Source organism: Ascidia mentula, chromosome 8, assembly GCF_947561715.1.
Source record: "Ascidia mentula chromosome 8, kaAscMent1.1, whole genome shotgun sequence".
NCBI lineage: Eukaryota > Metazoa > Chordata > Ascidiacea > Phlebobranchia > Ascidiidae > Ascidia > Ascidia mentula.
Window position 1 is genome coordinate 12,903,127 of NC_138573.1, and position 20,339 is coordinate 12,923,465.

The window sequence follows — 20,339 nt, forward strand, 5'->3', positions numbered from 1 at the left end:
AAAGTGCATATGACACGGCCATGACAACTTTGCGTAAAACTAAAGGTACATCTACAACAAACATATATCCAAAGTTTCACGGTTCTCCGTCAACTAAAAAATGTAAAAAACTGCACGAAAAGTAACGGCGACCAAAAATCGTAAACCTTTTGCGCTAAGGAGAAAATGACATCACACTTGACAGAAAATGACATTAGGTAGGAGAAGGCGCCTTTTTTTGCAGATATCGAATAGTTTCAAACATGGAAGAATCCACAGATTACGTCACCGCAAAGGTCAGGACAGGGTTTTGCATCACACAAAAATTTGTCATTGTGACGTCACGAATCAAAGGCTTATTTGTCTCTAATTAGCGGAAGACCATAGGGTATAGAAGAAACGACATAACTGTGAGTGGACAAAACGGCAATGCTAAACTAACGGTTTGTCTCTGTCGTGTTTTCAAAAGTTCATGTATCACGTTAGCGATCATAAATGCTGTAACAACAAGAACACCCTGTCCCAGTAACTGTTTTATTATTACACAACTAAATAGGACATAATAGGTCGAACAGCGGCCATCTGTATTCAGCTTAAATTAACATCAAAATCCGTTTATTTCACTTGTTTCCTTTTTGTCCCCTGTTTAATGCAATATTATGCTTAAACCGGTTTTACAATGTTTTCCATTCCTACGCATAAGGCTTGCTGCCAGCACTCGCGCACGACCGAAGCGCCTTCTATGACGTCACGCAACAATATCTCGCTTTCGCACGATTTCGTTCGCAGCGGCAAAAGTGCGACTTTGATCAGCTGTATCTCAGAAACCAGTCGTCGTATCAAGCTACTTTTTTCGCCAAAAATGTTCTAAAGTTATGAACATCTCTTAGTTTGATTATTAACATGTTTTATTTTTCCGTGTCATATGCACTTTAAAGATCAGATTTTGGAGTTGCACAAATCACTTGAATTAAGTGTGAGCCCTCGAGAGGAGATAGATGACAAATGAAACAAGAAGAATCACCCGAAAGAAAAGTAATTTTTGAGCAATTCAACGAGACTTCCAATATTGGGTTTTCACAATTAATCAACTCGTTATACAAAAGTTAGCGGCGTATCGTGTTTTCTGTAACAACTTCGATCTTACGAGAGTTTTGATCCAGAATTTTCTATCATCACTTGACAGATGGTCGCGATTCTCTACAACAAATATATATATTATGGAGTTTTTTTAAACGAATTTTTAAGGCATCGCAGTAGGCGACTTAGGTGCTTCACATTGGGTGTATGTGTGACATTAAAAAGGGTTGTTTAATTTTGCAAACCTGTCTGGAAATCATAGTAGCTGGGCAAAACCAAGTGGATCAAGTGGAACGGTGATTTCTTCTTCATTCTCCTCGCTCCTTCTCATGTGATTTTGTATATTTTGGACGTCGTTATTAATCGAATTTTCCTCGAGCTTCTGTAACACGTCCTGCAAATTCCTGTGGACTTCATCAGCATCAGGACGATCTTCAGGGTCGTTACTCCAACATCTTCTCATTTCGCTGTTCATCACGGCAACAGCGGGGTGTCCTATCAGAAAAAGAAATTCGAGGAGATTTGTGTTTGGGCGTTCTCCTCTCATGACCATTTTCTTGATCTCCTCGTCATCTTTGTGGGGATAAAGAATTGACAGTAAGAGCATGACATAAAAAACTATGCCCACACTGTAGATATCCACTTTTCTCAGGCGGTGGAAAAGCTGCTCCATCTTAACTTGGTGAAGTGATGAGCTGCATTTTGAGGCCAAAAGGCATTCTGAAGAATTCAAACAATGCAAATGGATTTATAATAGCAGCTTTTTGGATGTCTTTCTCTGCAACAGGGACCTAGTGGTATAGCCCCGAACTAGGTCGATTTTCGAAAATATCTTGGTTCCTGACAACCGCGATTTGATATGCGGCCCAAGGACTACATGAACGGCGAATGATGCCCATTTAAAGCATCTTGGCAAACTTCGCTCTAGCGATTGCAAGCTTTTCAGGAGATAAGCAACGTGCCTTTGTATGTACGGGTGGTCCAGTTGTGCAAATGTGATGCTGGACCTTGTATCTGGGTGCAATGCTGGAAAACTTAGGTGAGGTTAAGGACGGAAATCGGGAAAGAAGACTTGTAAAATTGTCAGTAGAAGTGGTCAATTTGCAAATGTGCGACGATTTGTCATTTATGCCTTTTATGGGAATGCTGACGAACGATTTTGAATGTACAAGGCAACTGTGGCACAGGTCTACCAGCAAGGAATGTGCACCAAGAAAGTCGGCTCATAGAAGAGGTTGCGATACAGCTGCAAGTATAAATTTTCAACGAAATTTGCTAGCTGCTTGATCAAGGGATAAAACAATGTAAAAATACTTCGTTTCATTAGCAGATAAGCTTCGTAGCGCAAACTGGGCTTCGGCTTGCTGAAAACATATTTTTGGTTGTTGTGTCCAAAACGTTGGCAGTTTCATAGAAACTGCGTGCGTGGCAGAAGTTTGCCTTCCATATCTTTCAAACGTCAGGGGTCACCAATTGTAGCGGGTCTTTGATAGCGTGTATTTTTTTGACTGCTCGTCGCTGCAAGATCACGCTCCATTTCGAGAGAGGCGTAGAAAAAAGGCAAGGTGGCGCAATATAATGAATGTTACAAGTAAATAAAATTAGAGAGAACACAAAATGATCAATTTTTTTCAGTTTGTGTAATCTCAGACTAAAAATCACACAATTAAAAATATTCATTACTGAGCCAACCTTTAAAGGATCTTGGGTGTTGTTTAATGGAGCATGAACGGTCAGGAATAAAGCGCTGACAGTAAATAAGAGAGGCTAAGTTGTCCGAAAGATTTTTCGCGTAAAAATATAGATGTCGACAGGAAAGAGGTAAAATGAAAGAAAACTCTGGGGAATTTTGGATCACATCATAGAATGTAAGCGCAAAGCTAAAAATCACAACACTGACGAAGAACAGATTTTGGAGTTGCACAAATCACTTGAATGAGATGTAAGCCCTTGAGAGGAGATAGATAACGAATGAAACAAGAAGAATCACCCGAAAGAAAAAGAATTTCTGAACAAGACGTCTAATAGTGTGTTTTCACAATTAATCAACTCGCTATACAAAAGTAAGCGGTGCATCGTGTTTTCGGTAACAACCTCGATCTTACGAGAGTTTTGATCCAGAATTTTCTATCATCACTTGACAGATGGTCGCGATTCTCTGCAAAAAACTATGCCCAGACTGTAGATATCCACTTTTCTACTAAGAATAAAGCCACTGGTATTACTCAAAGCTCGTAACTGTTCTGGTGCTCCGTAAGACATTGTAAAGCAGGCCCCTGGATTTGGTTCTAACGGCTGGCCGTTACGACCAAACAACAATGAACTCCCAAAGTCGCCAATTTTACATATTAAATTGGGAGTTAAAAGCACGTTTTCACACTTGAGGTCGCAGTGAACAATGTATCTCCCTTCCTCGAGGGCGTGCAAGTGCTTCAGACCGTTTGTGACATCACAAGCCATGCGCAAACGGAGTTCGTAATCAAGTGTATAGTTGCCTGTGTAAAGATTTCTATCAGCACCAAGCAGTTGCGCGAGGTTACCACAGGGCATGTTTTCGAGGACAATCGCTATTCCAGTACTCCATTCCGTAATTTCAATAGCTTTCAATATGTTTTCATGCCTTGCCATTATCTGGAAACGGAACTCTCTGAGAACGCTGAACAAAACGTTAGTTGTGAGTTATCGTAATATAAAAACTATCAATGCCAGAAAGAAAACATGATAAAACTACTCTAGTATTCCATTCAATGAGTTGACACAGTAGGTGGTAGGTGTGGTAATGCAACAGTTTCACATCAATTTCCTGTATGTAATCTTACCGTCTGCCCGTTTGTATTATTCGAGCAACAGAAACCTCGCGCAACTGCTTGGTGCTGATAGAGATCTTTACACCAGCCCTTACCCCCTAAGTTACGAGCTCCGTCTGCGCATGGCCTGTGATATCACGAATGGCCTGAAGCACTTGCACGCTCTCAAAGAGGGGAGTTACATAGTTCACTGCGATCTTACATGTGGAAACGTGCTTTTAACTCCTAATTGAAGATGTAAAATTGCTGACTTTGGGAGCTCATGCTTGTTTGATCCTAATGGCTTAGCGCGAGTATTTAACCCAAAGCCTCACTTCACTATTTTTTACGGCGCTCCTGAGCAATTAAGAGCTACAAACGTCCCCAGCTGTTACCGTGATGAACATCGAAATGATAAGATGTTGGAGTGCCGACCCTGAAGACCACCCTGACGCTAATAAAGTCAAGAGGAATTAGCAGGAAGTGTTACAGATGTTCAGTGAGAGTTCGATTGATGAAAACGTCAGAAACATCCAACGTTTACGAATGAGAACGTCGATAATGAAGAAATCACCGTTTCACTTGACTTATTTTCTCCGGTTACAAATGATTTTTTGACAGGTTTGAATTTATTACGTGGAAAGTTTTTTATAAAATAAATATTTTGGTGGGTCTACTTTTAACACAAAACATTTGTAAAATTTTAGCATCATTTTGTTTATTGCACAGATGAAACATTGGGACTCAAGCTGATCAGAATATTCTTAATTTTGCAAACCTGTCTGGAAATCATAGTAGCTGGGCAAAACCAAGTGGATCAAGTGGAACGGTGATTTCTTCTTCATTCTCCTCGCTCCTTCTCATGTGATTTTGTATATTTTGGACGTCGTTATTAATCGAATTTTCCTCGAGCTTCTGTAACACGTCCTGCAAATTCCTGTGGACTTCATCAGCATCAGGACGATCTTCAGGGTCGTTACTCCAACATCTTCTCATTTCGCTGTTCATCACGGCAACAGCGGGGTGTCCTATCAGAAAAAGAAATTCGAGGAGATTTGTGTTTGGGCGTTCTCCTCTCATGACCATTTTCTTGATCTCCTCGTCATCTTTGTGGGGATAAAGAATTGACAGTAAGAGCATGACATAAAAAACTATGCCCACACTGTAGATATCCACTTTTCTCAGGCGGTGGAAAAGCTGCTCCATCTTAACTTGGTGAAGTGATGAGCTGCATTTTGAGGCCAAAAGGCATTCTGAAGAATTCAAACAATGCAAATGGATTTATAATAGCAGCTTTTTGGATGTCTTTCTCTGCAACAGGGACCTAGTGGTATAGCCCCGAACTAGGTCGATTTTCGAAAATATCTTGGTTCCTGACAACCGCGATTTGATATGCGGCCCAAGGACTACATGAACGGCGAATGATGCCCATTTAAAGCATCTTGGCAAACTTCGCTCTAGCGATTGCAAGCTTTTCAGGAGATAAGCAACGTGCCTTTGTATGTACGGGTGGTCCAGTTGTGCAAATGTGATGCTGGACCTTGTATCTGGGTGCAATGCTGGAAAACTTAGGTGAGGTTAAGGACGGAAATCGGGAAAGAAGACTTGTAAAATTGTCAGTAGAAGTGGTCAATTTGCAAATGTGCGACGATTTGTCATTTATGCCTTTTATGGGAATGCTGACGAACGATTTTGAATGTACAAGGCAACTGTGGCACAGGTCTACCAGCAAGGAATGTGCACCAAGAAAGTCGGCTCATAGAAGAGGTTGCGATACAGCTGCAAGTATAAATTTTCAACGAAATTTGCTAGCTGCTTGATCAAGGGATAAAACAATGTAAAAATACTTCGTTTCATTAGCAGATAAGCTTCGTAGCGCAAACTGGGCTTCGGCTTGCTGAAAACATATTTTTGGTTGTTGTGTCCAAAACGTTGGCAGTTTCATAGAAACTGCGTGCGTGGCAGAAGTTTGCCTTCCATATCTTTCAAACGTCAGGGGTCACCAATTGTAGCGGGTCTTTGATAGCGTGTATTTTTTTGACTGCTCGTCGCTGCAAGATCACGCTCCATTTCGAGAGAGGCGTAGAAAAAAGGCAAGGTGGCGCAATATAATGAATGTTACAAGTAAATAAAATTAGAGAGAACACAAAATGATCAATTTTTTTCAGTTTGTGTAATCTCAGACTAAAAATCACACAATTAAAAATATTCATTACTGAGCCAACCTTTAAAGGATCTTGGGTGTTGTTTAATGGAGCATGAACGGTCAGGAATAAAGCGCTGACAGTAAATAAGAGAGGCTAAGTTGTCCGAAAGATTTTTCGCGTAAAAATATAGATGTCGACAGGAAAGAGGTAAAATGAAAGAAAACTCTGGGGAATTTTGGATCACATCATAGAATGTAAGCGCAAAGCTAAAAATCACAACACTGACGAAGAACAGATTTTGGAGTTGCACAAATCACTTGAATGAGATGTAAGCCCTTGAGAGGAGATAGATAACGAATGAAACAAGAAGAATCACCCGAAAGAAAAAGAATTTCTGAACAAGACGTCTAATAGTGTGTTTTCACAATTAATCAACTCGCTATACAAAAGTAAGCGGTGCATCGTGTTTTCGGTAACAACCTCGATCTTACGAGAGTTTTGATCCAGAATTTTCTATCATCACTTGACAGATGGTCGCGATTCTCTGCAAAAAACTATGCCCAGACTGTAGATATCCACTTTTCTACTAAGAATAAAGCCACTGGTATTACTCAAAGCTCGTAACTGTTCTGGTGCTCCGTAAGACATTGTAAAGCAGGCCCCTGGATTTGGTTCTAACGGCTGGCCGTTACGACCAAACAACAATGAACTCCCAAAGTCGCCAATTTTACATATTAAATTGGGAGTTAAAAGCACGTTTTCACACTTGAGGTCGCAGTGAACAATGTATCTCCCTTCCTCGAGGGCGTGCAAGTGCTTCAGACCGTTTGTGACATCACAAGCCATGCGCAAACGGAGTTCGTAATCAAGTGTATAGTTGCCTGTGTAAAGATTTCTATCAGCACCAAGCAGTTGCGCGAGGTTACCACAGGGCATGTTTTCGAGGACAATCGCTATTCCAGTACTCCATTCCGTAATTTCAATAGCTTTCAATATGTTTTCATGCCTTGCCATTATCTGGAAACGGAACTCTCTGAGAACGCTGAACAAAACGTTAGTTGTGAGTTATCGTAATATAAAAACTATCAATGCCAGAAAGAAAACATGATAAAACTACTCTAGTATTCCATTCAATGAGTTGACACAGTAGGTGGTAGGTGTGGTAATGCAACAGTTTCACATCAATTTCCTGTATGTAATCTTACCGTCTGCCCGTTTGTATTATTCGAGCAACAGAAACCTCGCGCAACTGCTTGGTGCTGATAGAGATCTTTACACCAGCCCTTACCCCCTAAGTTACGAGCTCCGTCTGCGCATGGCCTGTGATATCACGAATGGCCTGAAGCACTTGCACGCTCTCAAAGAGGGGAGTTACATAGTTCACTGCGATCTTACATGTGGAAACGTGCTTTTAACTCCTAATTGAAGATGTAAAATTGCTGACTTTGGGAGCTCATGCTTGTTTGATCCTAATGGCTTAGCGCGAGTATTTAACCCAAAGCCTCACTTCACTATTTTTTACGGCGCTCCTGAGCAATTAAGAGCTACAAACGTCCCCAGCTGTTACCGTGATGAACATCGAAATGATAAGATGTTGGAGTGCCGACCCTGAAGACCACCCTGACGCTAATAAAGTCAAGAGGAATTAGCAGGAAGTGTTACAGATGTTCAGTGAGAGTTCGATTGATGAAAACGTCAGAAACATCCAACGTTTACGAATGAGAACGTCGATAATGAAGAAATCACCGTTTCACTTGACTTATTTTCTCCGGTTACAAATGATTTTTTGACAGGTTTGAATTTATTACGTGGAAAGTTTTTTATAAAATAAATATTTTGGTGGGTCTACTTTTAACACAAAACATTTGTAAAATTTTAGCATCATTTTGTTTATTGCACAGATGAAACATTGGGACTCAAGCTGATCAGAATATTCTACGATTTTGCATATCATTGTATGTATATTTGTAATTTGACCTTACAAAATTAGACCCAATAAAACATATAATGTTCGTTTTTGCAGGGAATCGAAAAGAGTTGTTAAGTTATAGTGCAAAATTGTTAATTATGGCATTGGTAAGATGTTTGACAATCCAAAAAGTTTTAACAAGTTTTAACAATTAAACACTCGTTTTGATTTTAGATAATTATTCTGGTTGGACTCCTGTTTCAAATCGGTTTTGCATGATATCCACGGAACACAGCGAAAATCCTGTTTCAAGTCCTTTCTACAACTAACATCCACATAAAGTCAAATATTTTCTACTTTCTTCACGCTGTTGATACAAGTTTTGTAGCACTAAGAACTGGTTGATACCATTGCATGCGTATTTCTCATGTAACAACTTGCTCCTAAATTTGTTTTGTTGTTTACTAATTTACGTCTTGCAAAAAGAGTTGCACCAGTACGTGTTTAGAAGAACGTTTCATGCAAAATCGAAACCGTTTGACCAGCATTTATATTTTGCCATAAAACTCTTTGGTTTACTCGTTGTTTTGAATGGTGTGAAAATGACTTATGGGCTTTGGGAAACAACAGAGGAACACGCTTTTGAAAAGGTATAAAGAGAAACAAGAAAGCCGTGCAAAATCGAACCAAAACTCGGCTTTGCTAAGCGGCCCCTAAACTACGGTAATCCCTGCAAGAATGACAGTAACTGCGAGCGTAGTTGCGACTTACCAAGCTTAGATACCAAAAATAGGGCTTCAGAATTTTTAGTCAGCTTCTGAATGGCAAAGACTAATTGTCACATTTTATTCACTGACTTTTAATTATTTATGCAAAAGTCGTTTGTCACGTGACACGGTTTGGAAATGAAATGGAGTTTTACCAACACATACGAAGAGTATGATGGTATCATCAAAATCTGAGACTACGTTATGTAATATGTATTTTTCCTACATACTGCTAAACACCTAAGTTGTCAAAACGAATCTTTACCAATAATGCCCAAAGCGTTAGTTTATTCAGAACAAAAGACGTGACGATTCATAAAACAGTGCTTTCAACACTTGGTCACGTCGGGTAGCATGTTACAGTTTGTCTTTGGCTGGAAAGCACGGTTGTCTGGGGATGGTAGACATAAAATCGAAACAAAGATTCAAAACCATTCCGTAGATCGTTATTGAAAGAATCCACGCCCCTCTGTTGCTCTAATAAACAAAGCAGGTGAAACAGGAGATGGAACAAAGCGTTCTTGTTCCACAATGCTTCTGTGACATCACAGTAGAGGCTTTGTGTTGGAGACTCGCAGACTATTATGATTCAGTCACTTCACTTGTTTAGTATCAGACCCATTCGTAAAATACAAACGCAACGCCCGTAGCAGTTTTGTTTGCGTAGCAGTTAATGACAACGCAAAAATGGGAAACAAGGTAAATTGTAATTTAATAGAAATTTAACACTTTTTCTACAAAGGTTTTCATCCGTTTTGAAATGGCCTTGTTAAAGTTGAAAGTAAGTTTTCGTTGTAAGATTGCCACAAAGTCGATGTTCGATGTTAGGTTTATAAGTTTACAACTTTATTCATTGGTCCGTCTTGAATTGGCATAGATGCATCCAGCCCACAGAATAGAGTGTGTTCGTGGCGAGAAAGGAAACATTGGAAGAGGTGCGTTTGCTCGTGTGAGGTCAGGATATTTCCAGAAAACAAAAGTTGCAATCAAGTGCTTCCCTATGACTGGTGATGACGATCAGATGTTACAAACGGGCAGACGGTAAGATTACATTCAGAAAATTGGTATAAAACTGTTGCATTACCACACCTACCACATACTATATCAACGCATTGAATGGAATACTAGAGTTGTTTGTTATGCTTTCCTTCTAGGCCTAAATAGATTTTATACTACGATAACTCACAACTAATTTTTGTTTAGCGTTCTCAGAGAATTCCGTTTCCAGATGATGGCAAGGCATGAAAACATATTGAAAGCTATTGAAATTACGGAATGGAGTACTGGAATAGCGATTGTCCTCGAAAACATGCCCTGTGGTAACCTCGCGCAACTGCTTGGTGCTGATAGAAATCTTTACACAGGCAACTATACACTTGATTACGAACTCCGTTTGCGCATGGCTTATGATGTCACAAACGGTCTGAAGCACTTGCACGCCCTCGAGGAAGGGAGATACATTGTTCACTGCGACCTCAAGTGTGAAAACGTGCTTTTAACTCCCAATTTAAGATGTAAAATTGGCGACTTTGGGAGTTCATTCTTGTTTGGTCGTAACGGCCAGCCGCTAGAACCAAATCCAGGGGCCTGCTTTACGATGTCTTACGGAGCTCCTGAACAATTACGAGCTTTAAATAATCCCAGTGGGTTTATTGTTAGTAGAAAAGTGGATATCTACAGTCTGGGCATAGTTTTTTACGTCATGCTCTTACTGTCAATTCCTTATCCCCACAAAGATGAAGAGGAGATCAAAGAAATGGTCATAAGAGGAGAACGCCCAAACACAAATCTCCTCGAATTTATCCTTCTGATAAGAAACCCCGCTGTTACCGTGATGAACAACGAAATGAGAAGATGTTGGAGTAACGACCCTGAAGATCGTCCTGATGCTGATGAAGTTCACAGGAATTTGCAGGAGGTGTTACAGAAGCTCGAGGAAAGTTCGATTAATAACGACGTCCAAAATATACAAAATCACATGAGAGGGAACGAGGAGAATCAAGAAGAAATCACCGTTCCGCTTGATCGGTTTTGTCCAGCTACTGATGATTTCCTGACAGGTTTGTGAGAAAACTTATAGTCATGCCTAAACTTGTAGTTGTGACAACAAGTGAGCATTGTATGCTCGTTTTAATAAAATATAAAAATGCTGGTAATTGTCAAATCACAGTAACAAAACTTGATTTGATTATTGCAAACCAACGCAAAACGTTTGTAAAACAATCTTCCATTTATCACGCAGATGCAACGTGGGACATCAAATTGTACAGAAAAATCAACGATTGTTTATATTATTGTAGGTGTCTCTGGGAGTAAAGCTTACAAAAACAACCCAGATAAAACATGTTATCTTTTTCAGGGAATCAAACTGGGCTCCTGAGAGATGATGCAAATTTTTTTCTTATAGCATTGGTAAGATATTTTCTCAAACCGTAAACCGTTTTATTTTGCATGTAAATGATTGAACATCTTTTGTGCCTTTCAGGTAGTAATTCTGGTTAGATTCCTGTTTCAACTTGTTTGGGGATGATAGCCCATTTCCAAAACGCCGCAGAAGTTCTACTTGAACACACAAAAACCTATTCATGTATCGCAGTGTGACAGTATTGCTTTGCGTCACTGTTTAAGAATATTGACAGTTTTTATATTGCTGTTTATTTCGAAAGTTTCGAAATTTATCCTGTGAATCTTTGTACTTTATTTAGCGCATCCCTACATGCTTTACCGTGATCCTACGTTTCTTTGGCCTTTTCGTTTATCTTTGTGTATTATTAACATCAACATTCGTTGCAACATTTTATAAATAACATGCACTACTGCTTGTAGTTACTCGTAATGACATTTAGTTGGCAAAATAATCGACTGGTAATAGTTTAAATTAAAGTAGAGAAGAATACCTTTCACTAATCAGTCACTTGCACTTGTAATCGACGTTGATCGCTGGATGCCAAAAAGGTGACCAATCCAGCAGAACACACTGTGGCCAAGAAACTAGTTATTGAAAGAATCCACACCCATCTGTTGCTCGAATAAAACAAAGCAGGTGCAACAGGAGATGGAAGAAAACGTTCTTGTCCCACAATGCTTCTGTGACATCACAGTAGGAGCTTTGTGTAGGAGACTAGCAGACTATTAATATTCAGTCACTTCACTTGTTTAGTATGAGACGCAGTTGTAAAGTACAAACGAAACGCCCTAGTTTGCGTGGCCGTTTTTGACAACACAAAAATGAGAAACAAGGTAAGTTGTAATTTAATGTCAGCGTTATTTTTTCAACAACGGTTTCCTTTCGTTTTGAAATGGCTTTTGTTGATGTTGAAAATAAGTTTTTTGCATTCAACGCAGTATACTGTTGTGAGGAAAGAACAGCTTGATTCATTTGTCCGTCATGAATTTGCTTAGATGTATCCAGCCCACAGAATAAAGTGTGTTCGTGGCGAGAGATGAAATATTGGAAGAGTTGCGTTTGCTCGTCTGAGGTCAGGATATTTCCAGAAAACAAAAGTTGCAATGAAGTGCTTCCCTATGACTGGTGATGATGCCCTCACACGAGCAAACGCCCCATGTTTCCTCTCTCGCCAAGAGCACGTTTTCGAACTTGAGGTCATTGTGGACCACGTACTTTATCTCCTTAGCCGTGTGCAAGTAGTTGAGGCCGTTTGTGACGTCACAGGCCATGCGTAGGGGGAGGTCGTAAGTGAGAGGATAGTTCTCGCTATAAAGACTTTTATCACAGAAAAGCAGTTGCACGAGGTTACCACCGGGCATCATTTCTACGATAATCGCCGCCCCGTCAACCCATTGTGTGATTTTAAACGTTTCTATTATGTTTTTATGTCTTCTCAGCCGCAAGAAACCAAACTCTGTGGCAATCCTTATATATATTATTAGCTATGAAGTAGCTCGAGAATACAAAATAAACAATGTCAAAATGGAGGAAGTGTGGCAACAAATACATTTTTCCACCAAAGGCGTGGTAATCAATTCAAATCTTGTTTATTTTCGAAAAAAGCAACTACGCGGATAAACAACATACAAAGAAATAAAACGGCGATAAAACTATACAGGTTTTCGAGTGGCATCAACTGGTTTCAACTACAGTATCGGGTAATAATGTAATTTTCATACGCTCACTCGTTTTTACGAACTTATTATCTTTAAAGTGACACTAAGATTAGAAAAAAAATTATTTCCGTTTTTTAATATAATCCAAAATTATTGTAGCTAAAAAGAAGAAGAAAAGGGGCGACAGTTGCGGCGCATCGGATTTAAAAGTGAAAAAAAAATAGGATCTGAAAGCAAAAGGTTGGCCACATAGGCGTCGATTTTTTATACAATAAAGAATAGAATGGCAAGCTAACAGTTTAAAGGGCAAAGCAAAACAGCAAAAACAAGATAAAGTACTGGTGCAAGACACAGTTTTATTGTCACACAGATTTAAGAACATGTAATGCCATCTGCACATCATTTGAAAACAATTATGGTTGAGTTTTGTGTGATTCGCTTTCAAAAAATAATGTTATGTAACCAGGAAATTAGTTTATTCGTGTGATAGAAGAAACGAGTTGTATCAAACGACGGAAAATAAGAGTTTCAAGGCCAGGGCAAACAGAAGGATTACCTGCAAAGCACAAGCAATATTAAGATTTCTAAATCTATTGTTCAAAATAGCGTAAGTATTGCACCGGACGAAAATAACTTAAATCAATTACTTTTGTTTTTGTAATAAACAACAACCTTTAGATTTTTAAACTTACGATTACCAATGACCAAAGGTCACTGGACTGATTCTGTTCTGTGTCATTGGACTGCTTGTTGGGAACTTCTTTCAGGCGGCTTGACTGCTTTTTGATTTTCTCTTCGGGGCCACTTGACTGCTTTTTAATTTTCTCTTCGGGGCCACTTGACTGCTTTTTAATTTTCTCTTCGGGGCCACTCGACTGCTTTTTGCGATTTCCTGCAAGGACTATGAGGCAAACACATATTTTAATGGAGCTTTTTCATAAAAATTCTTACCTCCATATTCCAAAGCGGTTAACTTTGTATTTGACTTCGGTGGGAACGATTCTTCTGCGTTATATACGAATTATTGTCAGAATTTTAAACATATCTGAATATATAAACAATCGCTTTATTAATAATGACAAACTACTTCGAAGTAAAATGAAATATATGTATTTAAATAGATAGTTTTCAAAAAAATTTTAAAAGTCTAACAGAAAAGTCACATCTCCAATTACTGTATATGACAATTACAACAGACTTGTTAGTTAAAGCATATATTACGATCGCTCCGAGCTATAACTCAGCTACAAATTTGAGAAAAGACCAAAAGTTTTTCGCAAACCTGGCAGGAAATCGTTCGTAGCCGGACAAAACAAGTCAAGTGGAACGGTGACTTCGTCTTCATCATCGTCGATTTCATTCCTCCGACTTTGGATGTTGCTGACGTTTTCATCAATCCAACTCTCACTGAACTTCTGTAACACCTCCCGCAAATTCCTGTGGACTTCATCAGCGTCAGGGCGATCTCCAGGGTCGTTACTCAAACATCTTTTCATTTCGTTGCTCATCACGGTAACAGCGGGGTGGTTTATTTGCTTAATGTTAAGCATACTTGTATCTGGTTGTTCTCCCTGCAAAGTCGCCTTTATGATATCTTCGTCCTTTTGATCAATAGGAAATTTATGAAAGAGAATTCTGTAAAGAATTTTTCCCAAACTATAGATATCCACTTTTGTGGTTGGAAAGCCACCGTTGTGCGAAGCTCGTAATTGCTCCGGAGCGGCGTAAAACACGGTGAAGTGAGGCTTTGGCCTAACTACTGGCGCTGGGCCGCTACGATCAAACAAGAATGAGCTCCCAAAGTCAGCAATTTTACATCTTAAATTAGAAGTTAAAAGCACGTTTTCACATTTGAGGTCGCAGTGAACTATGTAACTCCCCTCTTTTAGAGCGTGCAAGTGCTTCAGGCCATTCGTAATATCACAGGCCATGCGCAGACAGAGCTCGTAACTTAGGGGGTAGCCCAGCAGTTGCACGAGGTTACCGCAGGATAAATTTTCCAATATAATTGCCGTTCCGATAGACCAGGTTGTGATTGCAAATGCCTTTATTATGTTTTCATGTCTTGCCAACTTTATGCAACTAAACTCTCTAAAAAATAATAAACATCAGTCATTAAGTTAGCCCTTGAACAAGAAATATTCATTGCAAAAGAACAGTGACTATATCGATGCAATTTATCAGTTAAGTCATATTAACACAGGACTACATAGAGTGATACAAAAGTTTAATGCAAACTACATTTGTAGATAATCTTACCGTCTTGCCATTTGTATCATCTCGTCGTCATCACCAGTCTTGGGAAAGCACTTGATTGCAACTTTTGTTTTCTGGAAATATCCTGACCTCACACGAGCAAACGCACCTTTTCCAATAATTCCTTTCTCGCCACGAACACACTCTATCCTGTGGGCTGGATATATCTAAAGAACAAACACATAAATAGGAAGAGAGGGAGGTCAAGTTTAAGGAGTCGCATATAAAAGGGGCCCTCGTAGAAAACGTTGGGTCCAATTTAAAAAAAAATCATGTTTCTATGACCTGTCCTGATTACAAGACAAACAAGAGGAAACTGTAACAACCAACAGCCGAGGATTAACTTTATGACAAACTTGCAACTGAAACATGAACCTTTTCTTCTGTCTGATGCGAAAAAAAACCATCGTTGAAGGTGTTATGTAAATAAATTGCAACCTATCTTTTCGGCTATTTTTGATCTGTCTTAAAAAAAACTGTTGCCAAAGTTTGTACGTGCATCGGAAACTGGAAAACGACTGAATTTTGTCTCGTTATTGAATTTTTAACACAAAACGGCTTTGTGATGAGAAACACGACCATTGTTCCAAGAGCGTGTGTTTTGATCTCTCCGTTTATCCGCTTTGTTCAAGTAACAATCAAAAGGATTCCACTGAACTGTGAATGTTATTTCGAAACTGATCTACCAAGCCCAATCAAGAATAATGTCCCTACAACAGTAAATCAAAAGTCGTGACGCCGTCAAGCGACAAAAGAGCCTGCCTATACGATACTGATCTGCCTATACGATACTGCGTTGTTTGTTGATCTTGCTCACAGTTTTATTAAGTATGTTGTAAATAAGTGATGTATCATGTATTACCTTTTCAAAATGGTTAAAATATCTTTGACTATAGGTAGAATTATGCGCAGGTATAGGCTATATAAGCAAATGTACCATTTGAGAACACGGGGATTCAGGTCTTCTTCTTAATGAATGGCCAATGTTGCCAATCGCCGCGAAGTTAGATTGCTTTGGGCTCTAATCTGGAGCTCTACTCTGTATTGATATTGCATTTATTTGGATGATACAACAAAAATAACTAAACATCCCACCAAACAAAGTACCACATTTGTTACTGGTGGCTGTGTTGCCTTTGACTTGTTAGGCTGTGACCGACATCTTAGACTATGGGTCAAACGTTTTCAGGTCATTGTAAACCATGAACCTTCCCTCTGTGAGAGGGTAGAATTTTAGGCCATTTGTGACATAATTGTAGCCCTTTATGCAAACTGAGCTCATGCTTCGCACTAACACGACTTATTCAACCCAAAGGAATTCATGTTTAGCTACTTGCTTTAAATTGTTTGTAAGTAATTTGTTTCGAATTGACAGCATTATCTTCTCATTGTTGATTATATCTTTGCCTTCTTTATTGTGTGAATATATGCATTGTTACGTCTGTATGAATTATTGGCGCCCCACTGACACGTTGTAACTTGAAAAACAACGCCTTGTGATTACAACAAACAGGTAATTTAGCTCCTACCAATAAAAAGGGCGTTGTAAAGTAACAGCACATCACTTTCACTTCCTTTAACAAATTTGCTATATCGTAATATCGAAATAAATCCATGACGTGATTGATGTATGGGAAATCGTTACAGTCCGAAACTTTGACAGGCACTAAAGCTTACCAAGACAATGGAAGCTTTAGTCACACCAGCTGCACTGGTGAGACGTTTTAGGTCGAAACAGTGGCCATCTGCCGGCAGCTTATACACAATTCATATTATGGGCTCCTCTTTGCTTATCTTATGATTTTTGTGACACGTGGCCTGACGGCACTATAGGTTAAGCATTGCTTGGCCATAGTGTTTCCACCTTGTTTTCTCCGTAAGGTTGCACTTGGTTTGGTGCCCAACGGATGACGGTGATTGTATAGTCACCACAAAGTGGAAGTCTTTGCTTGGCCGTTTGGTCAGCAAAGTCGTCTCATAGTCACACCAGCTGCACTAATGAGACCTTTTAGGTCGAAACAGTGGCCATCTGTCTGCAGCTTATACACAATGGAAGCTTTGTTTCAAATTGCACAACTTAAGTTTGATAAACAAGTTGCACATCACTTTCACTTCCTTTAACAAATTTGCTATTTCGTAATATCGTAATAAATCCATGACGTGTTACAGTCCGAAACTTTGACAGGCACTAAAGCTTACCAAGACAATGGAAGCTTTGTTTCAAATTGCACAACTTAAGTTTGATAAACGAGTTGGCATATTAGGCACTTGCGGATTTTAAGGGAAACTGCGATAATAACGCAAATATTAACAATGTCAATGTTTTTGACTGGATGTCCCCTATATAAACGTCAACGCAGTACTCAAGACAAAACTTAGGAATAAGCAGTTGCACCTTAATTTAAAAACAAAACAAGAATTCGGTATGCAGTATCCTTTTATGTGTTTGGTGCTTTTTGCCTTGGGGTCAGCGATGACATTGGATTCCGTTGAAACTGGTGTTAAAGCGAATGGAAATCTTCGTGAAAAACGAACGATAGATATTTGCAGCGACCAATCAACATGCGAAGGTACTCGTATATTCTCCATTTTTAACAACATTGCTGTTTTTAAAACATAAATTTATTATTTTTTAGCTGAAATTGGCAAATTGGAACAAAACTTTAACCAATTGAGCAACGCAGTCGCCGCCATTCATTCCAAACCAGCAACGCCATCTCAACGTATGTTCTTTTACTGTTTATACGTTTAGTATTCATACAAACTGGATTTTAGATTGTGCTACGACGCGGTATGTCTTCCTGAGACGTGAACAAAGGGAAGATTACGTCAGATACAAAAAATACTTTCCAAAGCTCAGAAGGGGGACAGTTTGTTTCTGGTTCAATGTTGAAGACCTTACTTCAGTTGCGCCGTTGCTAAGTTACGAAACATCATCGCAAAATAATCACTTTTTGTTGGAGCTAAGACCACCATCTGTGATTAAAATGATTGTTGCTGGCTATGGAAACGAATATCACATCGATTTGCAACTATCTCAAAATGTGAGTATCTGCTGTTTCTTGTGAAATGCCTGAAGTCAAAACTGCTGTGTTTGTGTTTACATTTCTGTATATGGTTTAATAACTGTTTCCTGTTCAGTAATAGCTTACATTTCTATAAAGAATGCTTTACACGTATTGCAGTATCATGTGTGTGGTTGGTTCGATTCGGTCAGCAAAACTGTGGGCTTGTTCGTCAATGGGGAAGAATTGGAGACAAAGGGTTACAATGGAGGTTTACTTGACGGGGGCGGAAGTATGATTATCGGACAAGATGGAGACCAAAGACAAGAAGGCGGAATTTATCCAGATCGTTCCATGAAGTAAGTTATAGGAAATAAATTCACCCCGAATGTAAGAGTGGAAAAATTTGAACTTCTACAGGGGAACAATAGACAACCTGGCATTCTATCCACGAGTCCTCATAGCGATTGAGGTGCAACGAATGATGTTGCTGTGCCAGTGTCCTGTCGATCAAGTGGTTTCCATGACCTTGGACCTCGTGGAATTTTCAGGGGAAACAAGTTACGAGATTCCAGAAGAATGTCCTGTGGTGTTGTGAATAAAATTTGACTGTGGTCTATAGTAATTTGACTGTGTTTAACTGTTATGTAGTTTGCAATTACTAAATGCCTTTGTAAATTAGCAATTGTCCCCAATTAACAATAAACCATGCTTTTGCAGTGTTTATGGTGATAACCAGGGCCCTGGAAAGAAAATGTGACGGAAATCATGATAGTAGATTGTATATGGGCGCCACGCCTTTAGGGTAAAAGTCATCAGTTTCTAAGCAAAGAATTATATTGGCCTCCCAGACTTGAATAGGCACTGGTGCGTCACACTGGATGCACCACCCAAATCGTGGGTCGCTACCGAAATTTGGGTCGTCACACTGCCCATACTGGGTGGCAAAAAATGTTTACATAACGACGCACTTTTGTCACTTTTATTGACAATTACATAAGATTCAATATACCAAAATAGGTGATTTCCTTACTATTATCGTTGGCATTTGCGAATGTTCCACTCCTTATGTCGCAGGTATATTGCGCCGAATTTGCCTCAAGCGGAAATGACTGGCAGTGAAACTGCACTTAATATGGTCGATAAAAGGATTTTTTCGTGGAACACAACAGTATTTGTGGATCCTTAACCTCTGGTATAGAGCCGAATTTATTTCCTGTTGGGATCGTTCAACAAATCAAGCTTATAACTTTTTGATTGGCGGACTTTAGTTCATACAAATTTTATACCAGAGTGTTTTTACCCTAATATTTCCTTTCCCTTATTGATTAGTACGATTTTATGGGGTAATATAACACGAAAGGAGGCAATATTGGGCAGCTTATATAACCAGGATATTACCACCAGCATCACGTTCTTTGCGATTGGACCAAAGAGTCGTTTTTACGCAACATGAAAACGGCCCTTTGTGGCTTGTTCTTTGTTTTTCGCATGTTTACAGCACATGACTTGCAAATGGTCGGTCAAATCACAACATTGTATTTTGCATGATAAAAGTCGTACTGCATAAATAAACAACAATTATGAGAAATAAAATGACAGGTGGTATCTGATAAAATCTAACTTGTAAGTGAAGTTACTGCGCATAATCGCACATGACTTGTGTGGTGAAATGAAATCTAATGAATGCGTTTTGCTTGAGTTGCACCAAATACAACACGTCTTTGTGAACCAATTTGGCAACCGAGATGTTGCACTGAGGGGTGACGCCAAAATTCGTGGTAAAGTAAGTGAATGAGTCACTATCGTGATCAGTTGGGTGAAAGCATCAAAGATTTTCAAGATGATTAATCGAACACGTTCAAGTGGAAGATGTGCAATGTGCCATAGCAGTCATGGAATATTTTAGCTGACGGTAGTTTTTAGTGCACTGCAGGAATCGGAAAGTTAGTTTTGTGACTTACAATCAGGTACAAAAGCAGGGGCAGCCGGGTCCAAGTTCTGGTCTTCAATAATCATATGCCAGACGTATAACAATGTTTTTTTCATCTTGACATTTTCAATCTTAAGTGGTGTATAATAGTACAGTAATTACACACGTACTAAGATTTGAACAACGCCCGTATTAAGCCTTTTTTTCTATACTTGGCTTTTGACAGTTGAATTACTTCCGGTGGCAAAAAAATTTAGGCCAAAAAGCAAACGCGATCCTACAGTGTTTGTGCTGAGCGCTTTCTGTTGTGATTCGGTGGCCTAGGCTTAAAATTTGAGTTAAAATAATGTCATTGTGTAAATGCCGTGACAGAATTGCTTTGAAAGGAATTTGGAAAGGAGGGAAGGCCATG

At 39.3% G+C, this 20,339-nt stretch overlaps 4 protein-coding genes across 5 annotated transcripts; 2 read left to right on the forward strand and 2 right to left on the reverse strand.

Annotated features, from left to right (window-relative positions):
• Window positions 1-3,192: 3,192 nt before the first annotated feature.
• Window positions 3,193-3,687, reverse strand: LOC145911992 (uncharacterized). The gene has a single exon (XM_082999423.1). It carries the CDS (start codon window positions 3,685-3,687, stop codon window positions 3,193-3,195), a length of 495 nt encoding a protein of 164 aa, XP_082855549.1.
• Window positions 3,688-6,511: 2,824 nt separating this feature from the next.
• Window positions 6,512-7,006, reverse strand: LOC145911993 (uncharacterized). Its single transcript, XM_082999424.1, has one exon. It carries the CDS (start codon window positions 7,004-7,006, stop codon window positions 6,512-6,514), a length of 495 nt encoding a protein of 164 aa, XP_082855550.1.
• Window positions 7,007-9,297: 2,291 nt separating this feature from the next.
• LOC145911792 (testis-specific serine/threonine-protein kinase 2-like) lies at window positions 9,298-11,484 on the forward strand. Of its 2 annotated transcripts, XM_082999231.1 has the most exons (6): window positions 9,298-9,367; window positions 9,546-9,709; window positions 9,872-10,728; window positions 10,911-10,964; window positions 11,028-11,080; window positions 11,154-11,484. In XM_082999231.1, exons 1-6 carry the CDS (start codon window positions 9,356-9,358, stop codon window positions 11,196-11,198), a joined length of 1,185 nt encoding a protein of 394 aa, XP_082855357.1. In that variant the 5' UTR covers window positions 9,298-9,355; the 3' UTR covers window positions 11,199-11,484. The 2 variants fall into 2 exon arrangements, with proteins under 2 accessions (XP_082855357.1, XP_082855358.1); XM_082999232.1 differs by lacking the exon at window positions 10,911-10,964.
• Window positions 11,485-17,462: 5,978 nt separating this feature from the next.
• On the forward strand, window positions 17,463-18,592 carry LOC145911994 (C-reactive protein-like). Its single transcript, XM_082999425.1, has 5 exons — window positions 17,463-17,559; window positions 17,626-17,712; window positions 17,765-18,033; window positions 18,175-18,353; window positions 18,415-18,592. Exons 1-5 carry the CDS (start codon window positions 17,463-17,465, stop codon window positions 18,590-18,592), a joined length of 810 nt encoding a protein of 269 aa, XP_082855551.1.
• Window positions 18,593-20,339: the final 1,747 nt, after the last annotated feature.